The following is a 24,081-nucleotide window of genomic DNA, read 5'->3' as shown; positions in this document are numbered from 1 at the left end:
GAACCAAGAAAGGAAAATTTTGAAGATACCCTTTCTTGCAATCTTCAAATGCTGAGAGTTTGACACAGAATGTCGTCTGTGGTTTGACCACTCTATTCACTGGTGTTCACAAAGAAAATGTAGAGATGGGAGTGGATATGTTTAAAAAAAGGAAGGATTTTTTCTAGCTGAGTCAGTGCTGCATAAAGATGTACATGACCATTCAAAGCTACTCGAAGAAGACAAAAATCCTAAACTGAGAGAGGATGTCAGGAGAACAAAGTATGGAAAAACAGGAAACGAACAGCCAGTTTTTGAATCAAGAATGCGCAGAGAAAGCATAGGCCAAAAGAAAGAAATAAAAAAGAAAGAGGTACATAGTTATATTGAAAATCAGAGGCAATCATAATGAATATAATAGTATTACAGAAATAAATACAACTTCAAAATCATTCCTAATCATCACTTGAAACTTAAATATGTCTTTGTGTGGTGGGAAAATTGATTTCAAACTGATTCAATGGAGTTGCAATATTTAAACAAATTGCTAAGCTGTTGATTTGCATAATCATTCCTTTTATTCATTTATGTAGCAATGTCAGCTAAAGAAACCTCCCAGCTGACAACTTGTTTTGCTGATCAGGATGGGGGGGGGGGTTAATTAAATCATTACATTTTAATGATCTTTAGCACTGGTGTTTCCAAGTATCTTGTGGTTTGCATTATATACCAGTAGATGTTGCATTTATTGGTGTAATGGGACATCTACTGGAAAATAAAATTTCATTTAACAGCAATATTTAGAAAGAATTAAATTCAATCCAGAAGGAAATAAACCTGCCTTTGCATTAGTATGTCTTGGCGAGTTAATGATACTGTAACATTGGGCTAGTCTTTTGTTAAAAGAAAAGAGCATTGTGTTCACAGCCTGAATAACTATTGTTGAAGGACATGGTTAATTAAATGTGGTTTCTTGCTAATTGTATCATGTTTTACACTAAAACACTCTCCTTTTCTTATTCAACTAACCATCAAATGATGAAGTGCTTTTTTCTTGCATGGTGTGTTTTGCTGAGAAGTTGCTCTGTAGCTTTTAAGCAAGGACTCATGCAAGTGAGCTTCTGGGCCACACCTTCAACCTATGAAACAGCTCTTATCCTGAAAGCAAAGGGATTCTTCATGAGGACTTCAGCTGGTGGATTTCTTCATGCAGCTTTCTCTTTACTCTAACTAATGGTCCCTTTCTGATGGTGACAGTGGTGGTGGGAATCCCTCAGTCTGTGCTGCTGACATGCTGTAGTTGAAGTTTGTAAGTATTTGCAACTGTGCATTTAACATTACAACTTTACCTAACGTTTTACAAGAATGGATTTTAATGTTTCTTGTTACCTTGTTTTTTTGGCAGATCCTGAAAAATAAGGAGGCACTAGTACGTGGTGAATATTCTGATCTGGAGCAGCAGCAGAAAGAAGTAATGAGTGAGAACAGGAAACTTATGGAGAGGATAAATGAGCTGGAGGAGATGTTGGATGAGTTGAGGAAACAGAAGTTCCAATTGGAAGCAGAACTTCCAAAAGCAAAGGCAGATGCAGAGAAAGAAATTAAGAAGCAGCAGACAAAAATGGAGGAGATTTCTCTGCAGAAAGCCAGGGCTGAGCAAGAGGCAAAGCGCTATCGCATGGAACTAGAGGATGCTCTTAAAGAGAAAGAAGATGCAGAGCAGGAATTGGAGCGTGTGAAGCAGCTCGCTTTGAAGACTGAGGCTCAGAGAAGTATGATTGAAGAGAAGTTCAGAGCTTTCAGAATGCAGCTGGAGGAAACTGCTGTAGCTAGAGATGCTCTTGAAGATAAGTTAAGAAGGAAAGACACCAATCTTCAAGATTTAGAGCAGCAAAAGAAAGCACTGGTGGAGGAGCTGAGGAAGAAGACTGCTGAAGAAGAGAAGCTTGTGAAACTCATTAAGGAAATGGAACAAGACATCGAGTTTCAAGGTAGTCTAGTGAAAAGCAAGTGCAGAGAAAAGGAAATAACCGAAGTCAGAAGGCAAATTACTATAATAGGACAAGAAACTCTGTTGCCAACAGGTTCAGACATTTTCAGGGAAAAGCAAGAAGTTAAAAATATAGAGGAATTCCAGCAGCTGGTGGATGAGCTAACATTTGCCAACAAAAAGTCCGAGAAAACCATCAAAGACCTAAAATACGAACTGTGTGAACTTGAACTGCAGAATGCATCTGCTGAAGAAAAGGCTCGCTTACTAAAAGAAAAACTGGATGATGCCAATAATTCTCTCAGGCGCCTTAAAATAGAGCTGGATCAAAAAGAGCTGGTAGAGCAAGGATACTTGGAGCAGCTGAAGGAGCTTGACAGGCAGCTTCAGAAAACCACAGGCAAAGCTGAAGAGGTAATGCAAGAAGCCATGGATCTGAAGAAAATAAATATGAAGTATCAAGAAGAGCTGAGGTCACTTCAGAAGGAAAAGGCACTGTTAAAGAAGGAGCTGGAGGAGTTGGCTAGGACACACACACACACTGGAATTACTATTCAGCAATTGCATTCCCAAATCACTTCTCTTCAGCAAGAAAAACTGGCAGCTGAACAGAGAACTGTTTCATGCAGAGGGGAAGCAACCAACCTACAAGAACAGTTCAAAAAAATGCAGGAACAATTCCTTCAAAAGACAAGAGAAGAAAAAGAAAACCAGCTGAAGATTCAAAGACTGAAAGATGATTTAGCAGATAGTAATCACTTAGTGGAAAAGTTAAAACAGAAGGTTGAGGAGCTTTCTAGATGGAACAGCGAGACCAAAATAATGATGACTGAAGTACGGACCGATTCAGAGAAGATAATTCTTGAAAGGCAAATTATTGACAGAAAAAATGATGAATTAAAAGCCTTGGCTGAAGGTTTCAAAGAGCAACTACGTATAACAAACGAACAACTGCACAAACAGATAATACTTGAGCAGGAGCACTTGGATCACATCAAGAGATTAGAAGATGAGCTAATAAAAGCAAAAGAATTAGCCAGTGAATTTAAGCAGAAATGTGACAGGGACAATGCTTATAACATGAATGCAGAGATGGAAATAAGAAACCTACGTACTCAGATGAGCACATTCACCATGGAAATGAAGATGAACGAGCAGAAGATCCAGCAGCAGCAGTCCCATATTCATGAGCTCAATGGCAAGATGAAGAAGCTGCAAGATGACTTGCATCAGAAGACCTTGGATGAACAAATGGCACGCCAAAATGTGGCTTTACTTCAGGAGGAATCAATTGCGTTCAAGCATTCTGCGGAAGAGTTTAGGAAGAAATTTGAAAAACTCCTGGAAACTCACAACATAGCAGAAAATGATATATCGGGTATCAGGATGGAATGCATCACCCTGCAGCAAGAAAACCACATGGCTCAAGACAACATTAGAATGTATAAGCTTCAAATTGAAGACCTGCAAGACAGACTTCAGAAGTCCCGTGAGCAGCTTCAGCAAGGCAAGCATGCGGAAATGGAGTATGTGCAGAAATACCGCAAAATGGAAGAAGAGTTGCAAATGCAGAGGCGGACAGTAGAGAACTTGAAGCACCAAATAGACCTGCAGAAAAGAGATCACGGTAATCAGCTGCGTTGGTTTCAGAATGAGATCAACAAAAGGAACATCCAGTTAGACTTTGGGTGGAAGGGAAATGGGTTTAGTTACTTGGGAGACACCTCCCCAAGAGATTTTGAACATATTAACCTCTGTACGGCCACATCTCCTTTATTAAGAAGGAGACACCTAAGTGGCTCAAGTTGCAAATCTGAACCGCTGGTTGCACAGAAGCTGCAAGCAGTTGCCACTGATTCATTGCAACGAGAGAAGCCATTCCAGTTGTCCGGAGTAACCCACCAACTGGAAAATGGAATAAGTCAACAATCCTACGCTGAGTATGTTTCCCAGACAAGCACAGAGTTTGAGATAACAGTTGATAAGAGCAACCCTATCACAAGAATTTCAGAAATAGATAAATTGAGAGACGGCAAACTCCTCAGTTCCAGGCATGAAGAGAGTTATGAAGTGGGCTTAGGGAAGCGCCTGCATCCATTGGAGGTACATGGCACATTTGATGGCATTTGATATTGCTTGGGTGTTGTTGTTACACTTTCTGTTCTCCTGTAATCTTCATTGCTTTTCTGTTCTATTTCTATGTTTTCATCTTATCTGATATCAAATGCTTTCTTACACCTGACATGCATAAATCTGCATTGCCGGTATAACCCTAAGACATTTGTGCAGATGCAGAAGCTGCTTGTATTTGTGGAAGCAAAAAGTTCACCCACCGACACCCACCGAAAGGTTCCCCCTTTATTTAAAAGAGGGGGCCATACATACCGAAGAGCACACTTCTCTGCAAAATGGTGTTTGCCGGATAAAAGCAGCAGGCAGAATGATGTGTATTTACACCATTCTCTACCCACAGTTGTCCCCACACCCCTTGTAGGGGTTCCATATCTATGATTTCAACAAGACACGAGGTGGAGGCAAAAATTGCAGTTCTTCCCTGAAAGGCTCCCCATCCAAGTGCAGAATGATTATTTGTGGCCTACAGAAGTCCAAGAGTTCTCTTTAGTATTGTACTGCACATACAACAGGCCTGGTTTCCTAGAATGAAGATAGAAATTCACAAATCCAAGTTGTTCACGTCCACATTAGATTTTTTAAAGTGGTACTTGGAACAAAAAGTTGCAGTATCTCATTTCTCCCAAAGGAGTGACCCTGTTCAGGGTTCTATCAGCAGTTCCCTCAAAACTGGCCATTCCACTCTTCCCCCTGCCCCACACTGTGTTATGTTTTTCTTTTCCAGCTGCACTCTGTTATTCCATGGCTACTGAGCATGCTCTGAGCATGGTCTCCTTTGAGGGTTTGTTTGGTTTTGCCCCCTAAGGTTTTAATATATAGTACTTCTATGAATCTTGGGGATTTCCTGCCTGCATTCACCATCTGAGTTTGCAACCAGAAGGGTGATGATATTGCTAAGAGATAGTTTCTCTTTCTACACTTTGCTGTCATTCTATCCCACTTTCCTTCTCAAACCATATTCCATATTGCCAGGGTTAATAAAGTTTTCTGGTTCTTAGTGTTTGCTGTTCATATTCTGCATCTCTCCCCCCCCCCCCGTTTATGGGCTAGATTAATAACTTGGTGCTATTTTCTAAGTACAGTATCCTTCATTATGTCAAACAATTCCTGTTTACAGATAGCGAACAACAAGCAGTATGGTGTGCATGTTGAAGTAACTACATTAGATCAACAAAATGAAGATTTGTCAAAGATCAGTGCCATCTTAGAGGAAAAGCAAGCCAAGGAGGTTGCTCTGATCCCCTCTGAATATGATAATATCAAATTTCAAGGTCTCCGACATGATGTAACTGCCAAGCAGTTGATTGAAGTTAAACTTCTAGACCTGAGCACAGCTGAACAGCTTCATTCAGGAAAGAAGGCCATTGCTGAGGTTCAAAAAAATCTTGAGAATTTTTTGACTAAGCCTACTGCAATAGCTGGGTTGTATATTGAATCTAGTAAAGGGAAGGTCTCATTTGCTTCTGCAGCTAAGCAGAGAATAATTGAAAAAGCATCTGTGTTAGCACTGCTTGAAGCCCAGGCTGCCACTGGTTTTATCATTGACCCCACAGCAGGTCAGAAATACTCTGTTGATGATTCAGTTGCCAAGGGACTTGTAGATCATGAATACAAAAGCAGGCTTCTTGAGGCAGAAAAGGCAGTTTTAGGATATCTATTTTCTGGGAAAAAGCTGTCTGTTTATCAAGCAATTGAAACCAGAATCCTTGAAAGGCAGAAAGGCAAAAGTATTATTGAAGCTCAGATAGCAAGTGGAGGTATTATTGACCCTGTGAGAAGTGTCCGTGTACCTCCTGAAGTTGCGGTCCAGCTGGGCTTGCTGAACAACACTGTTCTGAAATTTATATATGAACATTCCAGTAATAAAAAAACCTTCCAGAATCCAAATAATAGGCAAACCATGTATTATAATGATTTGCTGAAGCTGTGTTTACTTGATATCGAAAGCAAATGCTTCCTGCTCCCTGTTGGGGAGAGAAAAATAACCACTCCATCTGCAGAAAAAATTCATAAAATATCTGTGGTAAATATTACAACTGGAGCAGAAATGACCTCCTATGAGGCTTATAAAAAGTCCCTGATAGACAAAAGTACCTACCTCCAGCTGTCAGGGCAAGAATTTCAGTGGAAAGAATCCACATGCTTTGATCACCATGGAAATTCTTACCTTGTGCTGACAGATCTAAAAACTGGAATGCAGTTCAACATTGACGAGGCATTAACTGATGGCAAAGTTGATAGAATGCTGGTCAGTCAATACAAGGAAGGGCAAATCACAGCCAGCGAGCTTGCGGATGTTTTGTTGAACAATTCTAAACCGCGTACAGATGTCAACAGCCCCATTGCTGGTGTCTGGCTGCCCGAGACAAATGAGAGAATGCCTCTTCTGAAAGCTGCTCGCAAAAACCTAGTGGAGAGAACCACAGCACTGAGGTGCCTTGAAGCACAAGCAAGTACAGGAGGTATAATTGATCCCTTTACTGGGAAGAAATATAGTGTGGCAGAGGCCTTGCAAAGGGAGCTGATTGATGAGGCGTCTGCTATGCACATCCAGCAGTGTGAACTGGTCTTTACTGGGATTATTCACCCTGTAACAAACAGTGTTTTGTCAGTCATTGAAGCGATGAATACAAATGTCCTAGAGAAAGAAATGGGCACTCGCTGCCTAGAGTATCAACATCTGACTGGTGGATTGATAGATCCCAAGTCTCATTGCAGATTATCAATGGAGGAAGCTATTAAAAGGGGCATTATTGATGCCGTCACTGCTACAAAGATGAAAAATGACAAATTCTACTTAAAAGGTATTACGTGTCCCAAGACAAAAAAGAAATTGACGTATAAAGAAGCCCTTGATAGAGCAGTTTTTGACTGCCACACAGGGCTACGATTGCTAGAAGCAGCTGAGCTCATTTCCTCAGGAATTTCTAGTCTGTATTTTTCCTCACAGTCATAATTTAACAATGGAAGTTATTAAATTGGCCTGCAGTAATTTAAACCATCTGGCTCATGGAAATGATTCCATATGATTTAATTGGATTGTAAAATAGGGTTCCTGGCTGATTTCTAAGCAGAACAAAGCATTTTGAGTTTGCTTATGTATAGTTTTCAGCATACAGTAGATTTAACGTTGCTCCATGCTTGTAATTATGATGCACAATTTGATAAGAGTTAAGGACTTCTATGCCCCAATGCTTTTGGTGGCAGATTTAAGATAATGCTTTACTTCTCCTTGAAATCGTTAGGACCCAAATGTACTTAAAACTATGCCTGAATTGTTCCTCTATGTTGTATAAATGGTATTAGCAGCTTGCTAACTGGGATCATTGTGGTAGCAATGTGTTGCAGAGTTGTTGTTTTTGCCATTCCAGCTGCTCTTCAGAAGTTTTCAGAAGTAAAACAACATGCCCTGTTGCATTTACCGTATATCAATGTATGATGCAATACTATCCTGCAAAATTTAAAAAAAATTCTAGAGTTGGAAGGGACCAAAAGTGTAAACTAGTCCAACCCCCTGAAATGCAGGAATATTTTGCCCAACGTGGGGCTTGAACCCATGACCCTGAGGTTAAGAGTCTCATGCTCCACTGACTGCGCTATCTCCATTGATTCAGCCAAAGTTAAATAGGGAGCTAAGTATGTAAACCCTTCCATTGAAGTCAATGGCACTTGAATATTTGTGTGTAACTTAATATGCAAAGATTCATTCATCATTATCATAAATAGATTTGACAGGATGCTTGCTTGCAGGTGCAAAGTTTACTGTGGTGTGGGTTCTGTCATAAAGACTAGATATTCTTCTAACGGCATGTTTACATGGAAGCAAGCCCTTCTGTGTTCGGTGGCGGTTACTCCCTTGTAACAGCACAGTGCTACCCATGTCTACTCAGAAGAAAGTCCTGTTGAATTTAATGGGTTGTAGTCCTTAAGTGGGGTTAGTATTGCAGCCCAAGTTACATGGGGATAAGATTCTCAGTGACTGGAAATTTCAGAGAAAATGATAGACTTCTGTTAAATGATTATTATTTTTCTGGCTTTCCTCCTACTACATGATTCTTTACATTAAAAAAAACACCATATTAAACTTAAACCTGAAATCGGCAATAAAGTTGGCTGCAAAATTAGTAATTCTCCTCCTCAGGAGAAACATGTAAGATGCTATGTTAATTGCACAGGATTTAAGTATATTATTGAATGTCATTGTCTTCTTCAACAACATGATAATCTAGAACTGGGTGTACATCTAATGCAAAGGCTGCGATTTAGAGTGTTTTCCCTTGCAAACCCTTGCTTAGATTTGGCTTATGCAGTGGTGGCTGGGAGGTTTCTGTAATGTGAGTTCCATCACCTATGTATATGAATGTGTTTATATGTATCATAATGGCTATCTTAGTTTTTTCAGATGTTTTCAATTAATTACTTCAATTACTTTTTTTTATTACTGTTTACCTTTTTTTTTAAAAAAAAAACATGCATAAGAATGTCAGTGGTAATGGGATAAAAAAAGAAAGTAAAAATAAAGCTCAGTATCTGGCATCTTCCACAATAAAAATGTTGACGGTGTAACTGTTTTTCGGGGTGGTTGTAAGCTTAATATACCTGCAATTTAATATATATATATATATATATATATTTGCAATGCACATTGTTCATCAGAAGTCAGTGGAAGAGGAAAAGAAAGAACACGTCGAAAAAGCTGGGGACTTACTGAAATGGGTTTCAAACATCACCAAGACCCTCGGCAAAGGCGGAGGAGAAAAGTCTGAAAAAGCAGATTCTCTTAAGAAACAGGTATTAAAACAGTTTGAGAGTAGATGGTACCAGGTGCATGGCACAGTGTTGTTTTGTCTTGTTCCTTGCATCTTTTAAAGTGCCAAACGTGGCACAAGAACATTTCATTGTATTCAGCTGTGTTTTACTCAGAGAAAACCCATTGAACTTCCTAGACCTAAGTTACTCATGACTATTAATATCAATAGGTCTGCTCTGAGTAGGGCTGACATTGGGTACAACCTTTACTTTCATTTCTTCCAGAGCAGCAAACTCAAGAAACATGTGATGTCTGACCTATATTGCCCCCACCAAAATAATTTTGATGGTTTTAAAGTGCTTAAGAACAAATATAATTTACATACTAGTGTTTTTATTTAAATTCACCAGACTACATAACTGGTACATGGGTGTTTTCCCCCCTGAAAGACCACATTCAAGACAAAAAAGAGAAACAATGTTTGGACAATACTATTCCCTACTTGTGATGGGAAATGATAATACCTTCATGCCTTTCCCACCAGGTATTCCTGGCTTGTCCTCTGGATGTTAATATGGGGATGATTTATATATATATATATATAAATTACAGGAGTTGTCAACCTTTTTAGGCCCATTCAGAATTCATAGAGAGTGTACTATGGGTACGATCCATTTGGTTTTTTTTAATATCTTCCAGGTCAGCACATGCTAAACCCTCCCACTATCACTTCTTTTAGATGGGTTCTAGGTAAAAGTCTATCCGGTAGAATAGAAACAATCCTCTTGAATTTGCATGAGTTTACATGGGATGCCCTCCACGAAAACCTATCAGATTAAGATTAAGACTTGCAGTAATAGACTATATTAAAAAATCACAAATCTGGTGTTTGCTAGTATCACAGAAACCTGGATCCAAAGCACAGCTCTTCATGTAGATGAAGAGGTGGCACATGATTTAGTGATGATTTTGCAGGGATCTCCTACAGTCAGGAACCAAAAAGCTCTGTTGTTTGGATTCATCACAAATGGCACCAGATCCATGATTTTCACAGTTTAGTCAATGGCAACAGATGTGACATGTGATTTGATGGTGGTTAGGTAGGAGAAATTTAAAAACAGTTTGGAAGGGATCGTTCCCCCCCTTCCTGACTCCTGTAGCCTCCCCACTTTCTCCCACTGGCCACTCCCATTTTCTTACTTTCAGTCATCCCCATTTCCTGCCTAATCAGGTGCTGAATTGAGCCTGTAGAACTAACAGGAAATGGGAAAGAGAATGACTCTTGTTTCCTCCTTCAATTCCATTGATGTTTCAAGAGGGAACCTCATGATGAAGGGGGCAGTGAGACAGGGTGTGTATCAGATTCTTCATGGGCACAAGGAGGCATTCTCAAGGCCACCACTACCTTGGAAACTCCAGGGACGTCATAAAACCCAATGATCATAGGCCCAAATCACATTTCTTTCCCCCAATTTATTAGGGAGTATCAATCACACAATTTAAGTTTATTATATTTTACCCCCCCCCCCACACACAATTTCCAAATGTTACACTGTATTCAAATAAGGGGTGGAGGTGGGGGGCATATTGGAGGCTGAGCAGGAACCTGAAATCTCACATCTGCCAAATGTGTAAGAGTAACTTCCGAACCAAGCCCTTGAAATCTGCAGTCAGCCCTGTACCAGCAAGTAATTTGAAGAACTTAAATGATGCAATATTTTATTGGTCCCATTACGTGATACCGAGAGACTCTTCTGTCTTTCATACTTCTGTTGTGCTAATATAACTGGAAATGCATGTGTCCACATGCATATTGAACACATGGAGAAAATGCAGATAATGCAAGATCTAATAGCAAACTGCTCAGACTTGGGACAAAGCTACACATGACATTACTCAGCATAGTTTGTCCTTGAGTGCAAACTGCTGTTTCCAAATAATGCCAGGACAATGGGTGGACAATCCAGATCTGGAACCCTGGCTGTGGGTGGAGTTTAACCTGTTGCCCCTGCTATGTTCCTGATCTTGGGGGAACTCCAGTATGTGCAATTTGCATTGGAGGAAAATATCTCCCATTGTTACAGACAGATGTCCGCCCCCCCCCTCTGCAAATTACAGACACGTGGTGAGATCCAAATCAGGGTCCCAGCATGAGGCAAAGGGTTAAAAACTGCCCCTCCCCCCACCCACCTCACCATGGTCCCATTCTGAATTGGGCTTCCTGTCCTGGCAATTTGTGAAAGAAAAAGCTTGCAGACAAGTACAAATTGCCTGGTAAATTGACACGTATCTTTTGGTGCATTTAGTTGTATGATTTCCAGGAAATTAGCACCAATCAACGAAACACCTTTATATTTTCATTAGAAAAGCCCTTGCTTGCAGCTTTTTATAGATACAAAAAAGCCACTTACTGAAATCCGCCTCATCGTCATAACGTACAGTGACCAAGAAGCGGTTTTAAACCCTGGGTTTGCATTTCCTCTTAACCATTAGGTTAAAATGGGCCACCTGTATCACACTGCAAGCTTTTTCTTTCTCTCTAGTTCCTGTAAATTATGGCTTACCCAGTATGCTAAATAGCATTTGTAAGGGGAGTATCTTGAATATCTGTATCCATCGTAGTATAGAGAAGCTCCAAGGTGCAGAGATTGTGTGCACCAGCAAAACATTTACACGTGACTCCTGTGAGCAAGTATTGGGTGGTGCTCACAATGAGTAAGACTTCCCTCTTCCAGTACTCAGAACAATTTTGGAACTATTACAACAAGGTGACTGTTGCATTTTAATTTAGTATATGAAAGCATGGTTCCATGCCCATGTATCCATATATGGACCCAATGTAATCCTTTCAAAAAAGAAATCAGAAATAGACTAGACCAGAATTGATCTGATTAGTTTCACTTCTGTCAGTTCTATGGGTTAAGAGAAAGCAGGGAAACACTTGGGAACCCTCATGATTGAAAAGTGGGTGTGGGTGTATATAAGGCTCGAACACATTTTCAGCTCTGGTTAGAGTTGACAAGCTATAACTTTTATCCTTGATATATGGAGAGTTGCATTTAATATTGTTTGAGATTTCCTGGTTTGGAAATAGTTGAGAATAAAAGATCAGTATCCTGGGTAATTATACCATTCACACAAAATCCACAAAGGAAGTTAAGTGAGTAGTTGATTTAACTTATTAAAATATTGAAAACACAAGCTTTGAATTACATAGACATCTTTGGTTGCAAGACATCCAGTGTGGGAGTAATGTCAGAGCATTTGACTTCACACATCAAGGCTGTTCTTAATCTAGTACAGTTGATTATTTACAAACTGTCTAAAACAACTTGGGGAGCATTTGGTCCTCCACATGTTCCTGAACTACAACCTCCACCATCCCTGGCGATTAGACATTCCTACTGGAGCTGATGGGAGTTGTAATTCAGCGACATCTGGTCGGAAACAAAGACCAGAACAGTCTAGTTTTGAAGATGGTCAGCTAATAAACGTTTTTACTAGTGGGTGTCCATATTTATACCCCAAATTAGTTATGGTTGTCGTGTTCTCAGTAATCTCCTATAAACACAACCTTAGTGTTTCATAACCAAGCATGTATTTATGGCTCATTAATAAGGGATAGATTGGTTAAAAATAGATTTGCAATATATGCTATTGCTGTTATAAAAGATACATTGGGTTGTACCTGATGCTGCTGTAACACTTGCTCAAAAGACTTCGTACAATAGGCTATGTTATGTTTTTATTTTGTATTTTCATACTGTGAACTGCCCTGAGATCTATGGATGAAGGGTGGTATAAAGGTAAAGGTAAAGGGACCCCTGACCATTAGGTCCAGTCGCGGATGACTCTGGGGTTGTGGCGCTCATCTCGCTTTACTGGCTGAGGGAGCTAGCGTACAGCTTCCAGGTCATGTGGCCAGCATGACTTAAGCCGCTTCTGGCAAACCAGAGCACGGAAATGCCGTTTACCTTCCCACCGGAGTGGTACCTATTTATATACTTGCACTTTGACATGCTTTTGAACTGCTAGGTGGGCAGGAGCTGGGACTGAGCAACGGGAGCTCACCCCGTCGTGGGGATTCGAACCGCCGACCTTCTGATTGGCAAGCCCTAGGCTCAGTGGTTTAACCCACAGTGCCACTCGCGTCCCTGTGAAGGGTGGTTACAAAAAAATAAATAGACTTGCCACATCCTCTCCCCTACAACTCCCTTTGCACCCTCAAAATCTGTTTTAGAGGGTTGGGGGACCTTTGAGCAGATTTTGGGGGGGCATGCAAGGTGAGGAAGGGGAAGTCTCCTTACACTGTTCATACGTCACTGGATACCACCCATTATGCCCTTGATAAGGTTCCTGAAATGCTCACTCCTTTCTCACCTGTTAGCTTTACCTTTTATGTACATTTCTTACCCCCACTTTTTTTTTGGGTATTTCTAGAATGTGAACATTTTCCTCCTTTTTTCAGATATCGTCCGACGAACTGTTAACCAAGAAAGAACAGATATCAGAAGCTTTGCAAACAACACAGACATTTTTAGCAAAACATGGCGATAAGTAGGTTCATTGTGATTATTGCATTTTAAAATTAGTCGTGCCCTTTCAGAATTTGTGTTGAGGACGAGTTTCAGCCATTCCATATATAAAATCAGTGTGCAGGCAGCAGATATCCTCTAGCTTCAGGAGTTCTTATATGAAATCTGAAACAATTGGGTGTGGGTGGGTACTGCCCCTTCTACCTTATAAATGGCACCTCACTTAATTCAACTAAAGCAGAATGTTTGCATTCATTAATGTTGGTACTAATAATTGCACAGCTTGTTACCAGTGTATCCCTGGGAATAACTGCCCATATGACCCACCACCACTGCCAAGTTACCAACTTACAAAGCAAACCTTGCCTCCAGATCTGCTGGAACATTCATCATAACATGATGTTGAATTCCACCCTATGTGTTTATTTCTTGAGAGGACAATTAATGTTTAGAAATTGCTAGCACTTTCATCCACATCTTCTATTCCCCCTCCCAAAAGAATGACAGATGAAGAGAAAAATGAAATGGAAAACCACGTGAGATCCCTGCAAGAAGGTTATAAACTGTTGTCCAATGAAGATTTGAAGCAGCTGCAGCAGGAACAAGATGTAGATAATGAAAACGTGGGTGAAAAGGTAGTCAACAGTTTGAGTTATGTTGCTGGCTTTAGAATATATGCTTTTCTGAATCTGATCCATTGCATGGTTCTGGAATTCTGTATGAATACTAAAAAAAACAAAAAAAAAACTGCACCGAATTATGTGTATCACACAAACAAAATCAGAACTAAATGAATGACAGCTTTCGATCTGTGGAATTAGAATTGTACCTGAATGTCTATAAATGGACATGTGGAAAGTTGTATATAAACAGGCTTTTATACCTTGTGTCTTGCATGAACTAAGAGCATAGAATCATACATCACTTAACCCTTCTTTTTAAAAGCCATACTTTGAATTCTGTCAAATGTCTGTACTTCAGAAACATGACACCACGTGGAAGTTCCATAGCCTCTCTACTCTTCTGTATGCTCTCCGATACGTATTTCAGGAAGTATGCCATTTTCCCGAAGTTCATTAAATTTCAACTGGGTACATCATTTGGAGTTTATAGTCACATTAACTGTGAGATAATACTTTAAGATCTATTATATTCGACACTGCCTTTGGAAGGCATTATAAAATGCCTGAGAGTATATGCAAAGAAAGACTATATTCTGCACATACTTTTTAAATGTTGTTCCCAATGGATGACTTTTAATACAGCACAGTTGCAGTGCATTTAAGTAGCTACAATACTTGATCCTTATGTGTTTGGGTGTCTATGTAAAAGTGTTGTATGCTGTAAACATGAATAGCATGTGTGTGTTTTTGTGCCACATACTGTTTTCTCAATATATGCTAACTTCTCACAAAGCACATAGATAGCATGACAGTTTGCCTTTCAGGTATGTGTCTTTTTTGCTCTCTATGCAATCATCTACTATTTTATCTTCCACTAACCCTCTTGATGTATGCAGAGCATAGGCTTTTGGTTTACCGATGCATGTTGTGTTTCAATCTTTTATCACACCGTGTGCTGTTGAATCACTGACATCACTTCTGCATTGAACTGCTAACATTCACAGTTTGGGTGGAACTCTGGTAAGTAAGTGACTTTATATTGTACATATATCATATTAAAATTCAAAGTATTAATCATTTACCATTCATAAAATGCTGACAGTTCTTTTTTATACTCAATTTTAGGAGGATAAAGTCATAGCTGGCATTATTGATCAAACAACTGGAGAGATGTTTTCAGTCTTGCAGTCAATTTATAAAGGCCTTATTGACTATGACACTGGAATTCAGTTACTTCAGAGTCAGCTCATTTTATCAGATATAATTTCACCAGCTCTGGGAAGAAGTTTTGACCTTGAAGAAGCCAAAGCCCATGACCTTGTTGATGACCAAGCTGTATTGCAACTAGAAGGTTTACAGAATGCTAAGATGATCATTTCAGAATTGCAATCAGCAGCACTCCCAGTTGTAGCTGCTTTGGAACAGGGCTTAATTTCAGAACCTCTTGCTATTAAAATTATTGAGATTCAGCTTTCCAGAGGACACCTAATGATACCAGCCACAGGAGAACAGCTGACTTTGCACAGAGCTTTTCAGAAGAATCTGATCTCTGCAGCATTATATACTAAACTCCTGGAAAGACGTGACATGAACAAAGACCTTATTGACCCCAACACTGCAGAGAAGATAACCCTTGAGGGATTGCTTGAAAGAACTGTAGTACATAGAGAAACAGGCTTGAGGCTCTTACCTGTGACCCCTCAAGAAAGAGGCAAAATAACACTAAAATGTGGAAGGAAGATAACTATTTTGAGAGCGGCTCATGAAGGACTCATAGAGAGGGAGACCATGTTCAGGCTCTTAGGTGCCCAGCTACTTTCTGGCGGCATAATTCATCCTGATACAGGACACAGAATGACTGTTGAAGAAGCAGTGAGAGAAGGGGTCATTGACCAGGATGCTGTTTGTGCTATTTTGACTCATCAGCTTCAGACAGGTGGAATCCTGTGTCAAAATTCATCAAAACGTTTGTCTGTAGATGAAGCTGTACAGTGCAACTTGATCTCTTCTAGTAGTGCCTTGCTGGTACTACAGGCACAACGAGGCTTCATTGGACTCATCTGGCCACATAGTGGGGAAATATTTCCTGTATCTACATCTTTGCATCAAGGCATGATCACTAATGAGCAGGCCTGCAAAATTCTAAAGGGGCGGCAAAAAATAGCAGCACTCTATATTCCAGAAACTTGTGAAGTGATCAGCCTGGATGATGCAGCCCAGCAGGGAGTCATAGAAAGCAACACTTCAACAATTTTGAATAGTGTTACCCTACCTGATGAAATGCCTAATGTGGAAGATATACCATTGCCTTTGAGAAAAGCTGCAAGATGGCTCTCATCTTGTGAACTCCAGGCATCCAACCAACATGCTGATGGAAAGGATGTAAACACTTCTGATACCAGTGAGCCCATACCTTGCCACTCCGAACAAACTCAAAAGCTATTCATGTCTTATCTAATGATAAATAGTTGTATGGATGCGAACACCGGTCAGAGGCTTTTGTTGCATTGTGGTGACTTAAATGAAACAGTCAGCCTGTTAATGGATGGCAGTCGTTCTGAAAATAATACAAATGAGACTGAAAGGCAATTGTGTTTAAACACAAAAGCACAACATGTTGAGCTACAGCCCAAAGGGGCAATGTTTAGTGATGTCACTAGCAATGTTTCAGAACAAGTTACAAGTATTCAAAATATTTTCAGCAGCAATAAGAGGGAGGCATTTTGTAAAGATCACCAGAATGACATAGTCTCAGGGAGAAATGGTTTTCATTTTGTGGCTGGTGCTTCAGAGCAGTCAGAATGTGTCACAAATAGATCTGGAAAGGAAATCAATCCAGGTCAAAGTCTTGAAAAAGAAAATGCATTTGGAAGTTTCCGGAAACTTCCAGAACTAATGGCAGTGGAAGTGTATGAAAATTTTACTGATCAAGCAAATGCTGAAAATGGTGAAATGAAAGCATCTCTTTCAAACTGTTCACAAGGACACCTTCCTCCAATAGTAAATGAAGATAATATTTGCATAGTAGAGGGGGAGAACATTAAGGGGAGTAAAAACGACTCCCCAGGCATCTTCAATAATATTTTGGATGTAAATTATTCTTCAGCTATTAAGAAAGATGAGAAAGCTCAAGCAAGCACTAACATTTCACATCTCATGGACAACAGCCTGCAAAAATGCATGCCTCATGTTTTTCAGATTGATGAAGGCATTATGCTAATGAAGAACGATGAGGTGAAAGATGAGGTAAAATATGACTTTCAGGATAGTTTATACACTAGTATAGAACCTGAGCAAAAATGTTTAAATGAATGCACTAAGAAAGAATTAGAGACTTGCAATGAGAGTGGGGTATTGCAAGCGGAAACGAATTTCACCCCAGTATTGCATAACAATGATGATAGGATTGGCAAGTTGCCATTAGAAGACCACTCCATAATGCATGGTGCATGTCTTCATATGAATGATAGGCCACCACGAGAAGACATTACAAATAGCTATGCCAATCCACAATTGGAAGACCATGCTAATAAATTTGCTGGCTGTCTATTGGAAAACTACACCAGCATGCAAGATGCACTACCATTGGAAACTAAAGTGCATACACATGGCAGTCAGTTACTGGAAGATTGCACCAATAACTATAGAATGTCAGTCCTAGAAAATACTTCTAATGGTGATTCACTCCTGGAAGACAGCATAAATTTGATCCATGGATTATTACAGGAAGAACAGACTGAAAGTGGGCAATCTGTAGAAAATCAAATGAATATCAGTGATGGAGAACAGCCCATAGATAAGGCTAATATATGTAGTGTATCTTTGCTTGATGACCATACCAATTCTGATGGCATTGCACTGTTGGAATATCATACTGAAGATAAATATATTGGACCAATTGAAAGAAACGGTGCTATTACTCATGCTAGATATCCACTTAAGGATTCCATTGATACAAATGCTGGGCTCCCAGTAGAAGTCACTACTGACACTGTTGATGGATCATCCATTAAAATCAATACTGATAGTGAGTCCACATCACCTCTGGAAGTCAGGGCTAGTATGAAGCATAATGAACCACCTGCGAATGACAACAAGTCAACATTTGAATGTGGCTTGCTAGTTCTGGAAGGCAATAACAGCAAGCAATCTGAGCTGTTGCCTAAAAGAGAACATAGTACTCTGCAGTCAGAAGATCCTTGTGATCCAACTCAACATAAAGATTGCAGTGAAGCCTGTGGTGCTCCACAAATTGATCATAACAATGGTACAGTTTATAACTCAAACAGAATAAACAAGGGTGACTTCTCTGTTGTTGAAGAAGATGCTGCTCCAGAGCTCGTCCACAGTGCAGTAGCCATCAATGGAGTAGCAGATAATCTGCAAGAAAAAGCAGAATCTTCCATGGGCAACCTGAGTAAGGAAGAAGAATGCATTCTGTGCTTTAGTGAAACAAGTGACTTTGATACATTTGAAATTATAAATATGGCAGCATTCAATGCAAGGCTACTAGGCACAAATCTAGAAGACAAGGCAGAAAGCAGAGGAGATATAGAAAATAATGGTCAGAAAAAAGAAAGGGAAGAAAGTAAAGAGATTGATAGCTCCCTGGAAAAGTTGGATGAAGCCAAAATACAAAGAGGTGAGCACAAGGGCATTAAAACGAAAGAAGATGACTCTGAGAGTGAACATGAAAGCATATGTATGGATAATGACCGTGATGATGATGGCAGTGGCAATAGTGATGATAATGGCAGTAGCGATAATGGTGACAGTGGGGATGATTTTGAAGGTTATGATTATGTGGATTTTGATTATGATACTTATGATGAGACAGATTATGAAGATGAAGAGGTATTGGAAATGCATTACTCTCAGTGCCATGAGAAAAACATTGGGGTCCAGGTGTCTGCACTTTCAGAGGCAGCAGGAAACAATGGTTTGCTGTGCCCTGAAAGCTACAGTGCTTTAGCTGATGTTGTTAAAGAAAACATTCAGGACCTACCATGTAAAAGTAAAGAGGGAAGCCAGCAAGAAACAGAACAGACTTCTGACCCTTTCATGCAAGACAACCTTGCATTACAGAACAGTCAAACCTCTCAATTAAGCATAAACAATGGTGCAACATCAGAAGATGTAACTGGAACAGAAAATATTGGTGCCAAGTTTGATATACCTTCTCAAAGAAACTTACATGCTGAACACAGGGAAGCTAAAATTCTTGATGATATATCAATGCCATGTTTGAATTGTGAGAAAAGACAAGAAGTAGATAATGGAAAACAAGCATCTACCAGTATGCCACATAGTCAAGTAGAAATTAGTGCTCTAAAACAAAATAAAAATGGAGTGTGCATTCTGAAGGAAGATCATATCCAGGAATCAAGTGGAAACCTTGGGGAGCCTTGTTCATCAGTTATTAAAAATGGTTATGAAATTACTGCCTCACATGATGAAAAAATAAGTATTGGTCAAACTTCAAATAAACCCACATTGGTTACAGACTCCAATGACATTGCTGAAGATGAGTCAGTGCACTATGTAGAGGGGTTTGACCTCTCTACTTATTTAAAGCAAAGTGCGAAAGATATAATGGCCAAGGATATCTTAGCAATGAGAGAGAATGGTTCATCTTACCTAAAGGAAGGTGAAAGAGACAGTGAAGAGAATAGAGAGGAGCTAGTGGTATCAGGAAGTGGAAACTGCGAGGAAAAACAGCACTTAAAAGAATTGCACCCCAAACAACAGCTGTTTCCTGCATCAGTTGTATCAGAACCTACAAGAGATAAAGTTAGTAATGAGGCTAGTGCTCATTCCAAGGTGTATCATGATGAAAGCTACAAATGTGACTTCAACAATATGGAGCATGTTGAAGCTATTGGAAAAGTAGGGAGCAAGGCTGATGAAACAGCTTCTGGAGAAGATACATGTGTAATTGGATCTTCTTCTAGTACTTTAGACACCAGAGATGATAGCCAGAATAGCTCTGAGCAGAAAGCACATGAAGCAGTGGTCACTCAAAACAGTAGTTTCGGGAAACCTATGGAAGATGACATTCTAGACCATGAGCCTACTTTTTCTCAAAATGGAATCCAGATAAAAATGCAACAATCACTAAAAGATGTGATGCTTTCTAATTCTGCCCCAGTCAATGATCAGGAAGTTGTTTTTTCTGAAGTGCCTCCTACATTACCTGAAAGCTTAACAAAAATACTTAAAGGAAAAATAAAAGATGTTTACTGCAAGCAGGAAGAGGAACCCTTAAGTTATATTGGCACAAAAGCTTTAATGCAAAATTTACTTAAAATGGTTGATAGCACACACTGGGAAAATGAGGACCCTACCAAATCTGCTGTTCAACATACATGTGAGGATACTAGAAGTGCCTCAACGGCTGCTTCGTTGTGCATACATGCAAACGAACCTAATTCTACCCCATCTATTTGGCTTGATAATAGAAGTCCTGATCTCCTCCTCGATATACTGAAACAAGACCATTGCAGTCAAAGAAATGAGAGCACCTATGAGACAACGGACATGAAGGCCCAGACAGAAAGAGAGCAGGAGAAAAAAGCTTCTCATCATGACCATGCCTTTCCCATCCCAAGAGAAACTACAAGTTCATCAGGATTAAAAGCAGAAACTGTTGGAGAGAGTACTGAAGCATGCAATAAGGCTATTGGTTTGAAAGGATATCCTCAGCCTGAGAAGCCATACCAGCAACTAAAAAGCTTCTCTGAAACCTTGGAAACAGAGGAATCTGGACCAAGACCTGATTCAAAGAGCATGGTGAGTAGCAACTTATAATTTTTTTCTTAAGCAAAGACACGCAAAACAAATGAAAAATGTCTTTGGTTCATTTTGGTGCTTGTGCTTGTTAGCATAATCAAAACATGGCACCTATATTACCAGTATGCATTGAATCACCTATTGCAAAGAATTGAATGTCCCTGGTTAACAACATAGTAGAACCACAGGTGAACATTTAAATTGCATCTCCAGACATTTAAAAAACAAAAACAGAACCCGCACACCATCCTTTTTGTTTTTAAAAGTGATTTTCTGCTACTGTGCTGATTAGTTTCTAGTTACACTAAAATGACAATAATATTTTCAGCAGCAATGTTCTTGGTACTCAGAGAATCTGAGGAGACATTTGACAGTGGTTCAAGATATGAAATTTCTCTTGGATGATCTGCAGCCCATCAGTAATGACCTGGAAGACCTAAAAATACAACTTGAGCAGCTGGAGGTAAGCTTCTTACCTGTATATAGAAAGTGAGGTTAAATAGTGAGGTCAGATGTCATTATTACTAAGTCTCTTTATATGCTGATCTTCCATGCAAAGTAATATATTCAAGGTAGCTCATAAGACCCGCAAAACACAAGTCATCAGAATAAGAGTATAGTTAAATACGTATTAGCTTTCATAAATATAATCTATTTAACACACTTCACAAATCATTAAAAAATATACTTAACATTAGCCAGTGATCATCAGCCCACATTTCTCTCACCCAGAGGCACAGAAATGTGCACCCATTTGTCATCTAATACGATTCAATTGAGTCCTTTCCCCACAGATCCCATTTACAGGCTTGGGCTACACATTACACTCTCTCCAGGGGTGATTCTCTCTCTATGGTGCGTGCATTTTGTAGTCCATTCCTGCTAATTGGTAGGAGGAAGAGAAAGGAGAGCATGATGAGCATGGCAACAATGTCTAAAGTTAAGGTATCCCTGGATAGATGGATGCTGAGATGAAGGAAAGAGGAGTGGTGCAACAGTGGTTGGAGGAAGAGCTATTGTCGTAGTATGGAAAATGATATGAGCAGTGTGGCAGGTGATTGGGGAATAAGAGATAGCAAAATAAAGAGATGTGTATCTTGGGGTCTAGGGTTAATTTGTCTCATTTGTGTGGCCATTTCCCAAGGTTCCCAGGGCAATTCTAGGTGGGGTGACCCCATTTTATTCTTGCATCAGCCCTGGGAGGTGGCTAGGATCAGTGATAGTGACTTGTTGAGTACCCATGAACATCATGGCTGAGTGGGGATTTCAGGTCTCCCAGCCATCTCTAGGATTAATGGTACTTCTCCCTAAAATGCATAAGTTTCTTTTTCTGTCTTGCACGCAGTGCTACTAATTTTAGGCAAGACCTTAATGCACCTCATCTGTATTTGCTTTTTTTTTTTTTTTTAGTCATTTGAATCGGGGCTTGCTGGCTTTGCTGTTACTCTGCGAAAAGATATGAAGTTAGCAGAAGAGTTTCTAAAATTTCAGCACAAGGATGTTCCCAGAGCACAGCTTGTGGATCTAAAAGAAAGCTATGAATGTTTGGAGAAGGATTTCTTTGGGGTCTGCGAAATGTCTTCAAATCGTGCAAAGCAAATAGTCTTGGCAGTAGACTCTGAAATGGTAGGTTCATAACCCACATCTATTTTACTTCTATAGATTTTTAACCTATCCAACTCCAAAAGCTTAGATTTAGTTCAACCATTTTAAATAAAACCAAGTGTAAAATGCAAATAAGTATTGTAAAATGGTTTTGCATACATGGTGACAAATTTATTGCCTGATACTAGCTAGCTGCAACCCATGCTCTAAAAGTTTGTTCACAATGAATGAACATTTGCAGCACAATCCTGTGCATGCCTGCTGTGTTCATTGGGGCTTATTTGTAGGAAAGTGTGTGTATGATTGCAGATGCATTCCTTCTGAATCACAGTGAATACAAAAACTTGTGCATCCTTTGATGATGTGCATGTGTGATTCAGTGATCATAGATCAGCACCGCAGACAAGAGCTTTCTCAAACATTTCATTTTAATGTTTTCATGTTCAGTTGTGTATCATCCATGGATTGTGGTGGTGGTGGTAGTAGTAGACTTATAACCCACCCTGCACTAAATGGTCACAGAGCATGTTACAAAAATACCAACCTAAATTGATAAGCATGTGTATATGAATTTGTTCTTAGTCTCATTATTTAGTGAATTTTGAGAGAAAAGGAGTTCCATTATTGTGAAATGGTAACAGGGATTGGAAAGAATTTGCTCTCTCCTAAATAATTTTTGTTAGATAAGTGATATAAACCCCTTTGCCCATTGTTGAAGTGTCAGAATTAAATAGACTTTGCATATGCAAATGGTATCATCAGCAAAGTGTTCTTGTAGATCTAAAATACGCCACATGTATATAGTGGAAAAAAGTATCTCCTTATTTTTCCTATTATGTCAGTAGCTTTGTTTCACTGTCATCACTGGTTTTCATTTTAGTTTGGTTTAGATCTGTTGTCGGATAAATATCTTATTTGAACTTCTTTTCTAGGCTAAACTTTCAGTGCTTCATCAGAAACATCTAGTCAAGCTTCAGGAGTTTACAGGTTGGATTGAGGAGAAGAGTGAAATAATGAATAATCTCGAAGTGAATACATGTAATATAGAAGATGTGAAGCAAAGGTTTCAGTTACTCAAGGCATGTATCACTTGGTGCCTAATCTGTCAGCGACTGTTAACTTCTAGATATGATGTTTTGTAGGTGATCTCCATTCTGAATCAGTACCAGTTAACGATAACCTACATGTTCAAAAGTAGTGATAGTTTGGGTGATTATTGTTAGTTCGGATAGGCAGTCAGGATTTGTGCAAGTAACACTCCTATATTTTTAACAGAATGGTTACAGAAGTTCTAAATCTCAATAGTAGAAAGTAATTCTTCCTTGAGGTTGGTGCTAGGCTCAGCATTAGAAATTGTTGTCAGTAAGTTTATGATTTAACTCATTATCAGTCACATATTTTGCATATATGTCCACCAAGACTGTAGCAAACACAGCCTCAGTATAATTCCCTTCAGTGCAATGATTCGAAAATAAAGGGTGGTGTCAGCAGAAGCCTTGAACAACAACTTCTGCTGACACAATGGGGTTTCCCCTCTCTCCTCCCCGACATTACACTTAACATTATGTAGATCTGATGTTGCGAGTCAATAAATTTGAGGAAGGCTCAACAAACCTAAAAGTCTAGTTACATTCTTTACTAGATTCAGGATTATGAACTGATACAGAGCAAATTCCA

The 24,081-nt window shown here is 39.5% G+C and overlaps 1 protein-coding gene across 2 annotated transcripts in view; it reads left to right on the top strand.

Annotated features, from left to right (window-relative positions):
• The window catches only part of DST (dystonin), a 292,631-nt gene that overhangs the window by 155,800 nt on the left and 112,750 nt on the right, over window positions 1-24,081 (top strand). The window contains exons 36-38 of one of the 2 annotated variants that reach the window (XM_033143180.1): window positions 8,759-8,893; window positions 13,321-13,409; window positions 13,887-14,032. In XM_033143180.1, the coding sequence (XP_032999071.1) occupies window positions 8,759-8,893; window positions 13,321-13,409; window positions 13,887-14,032 (370 nt within the window). Of the gene's footprint in view, window positions 1-1,384; window positions 4,073-5,219; window positions 7,101-8,758; window positions 8,894-13,320; window positions 13,410-13,886; window positions 14,033-24,081 lie in introns of those variants that run through there. The other variant, XM_033143179.1, reaches the window with a different exon arrangement.

The sequence above is a fragment of the Lacerta agilis genome, chromosome 3 (genome assembly GCF_009819535.1).
Source record: "Lacerta agilis isolate rLacAgi1 chromosome 3, rLacAgi1.pri, whole genome shotgun sequence".
In the NCBI taxonomy this organism is placed as follows: domain Eukaryota; kingdom Metazoa; phylum Chordata; class Lepidosauria; order Squamata; family Lacertidae; genus Lacerta; species Lacerta agilis.
Note: the sequence above shows the minus strand (reverse complement) of the source record. Positions and strands in the feature narration are given on the sequence as shown.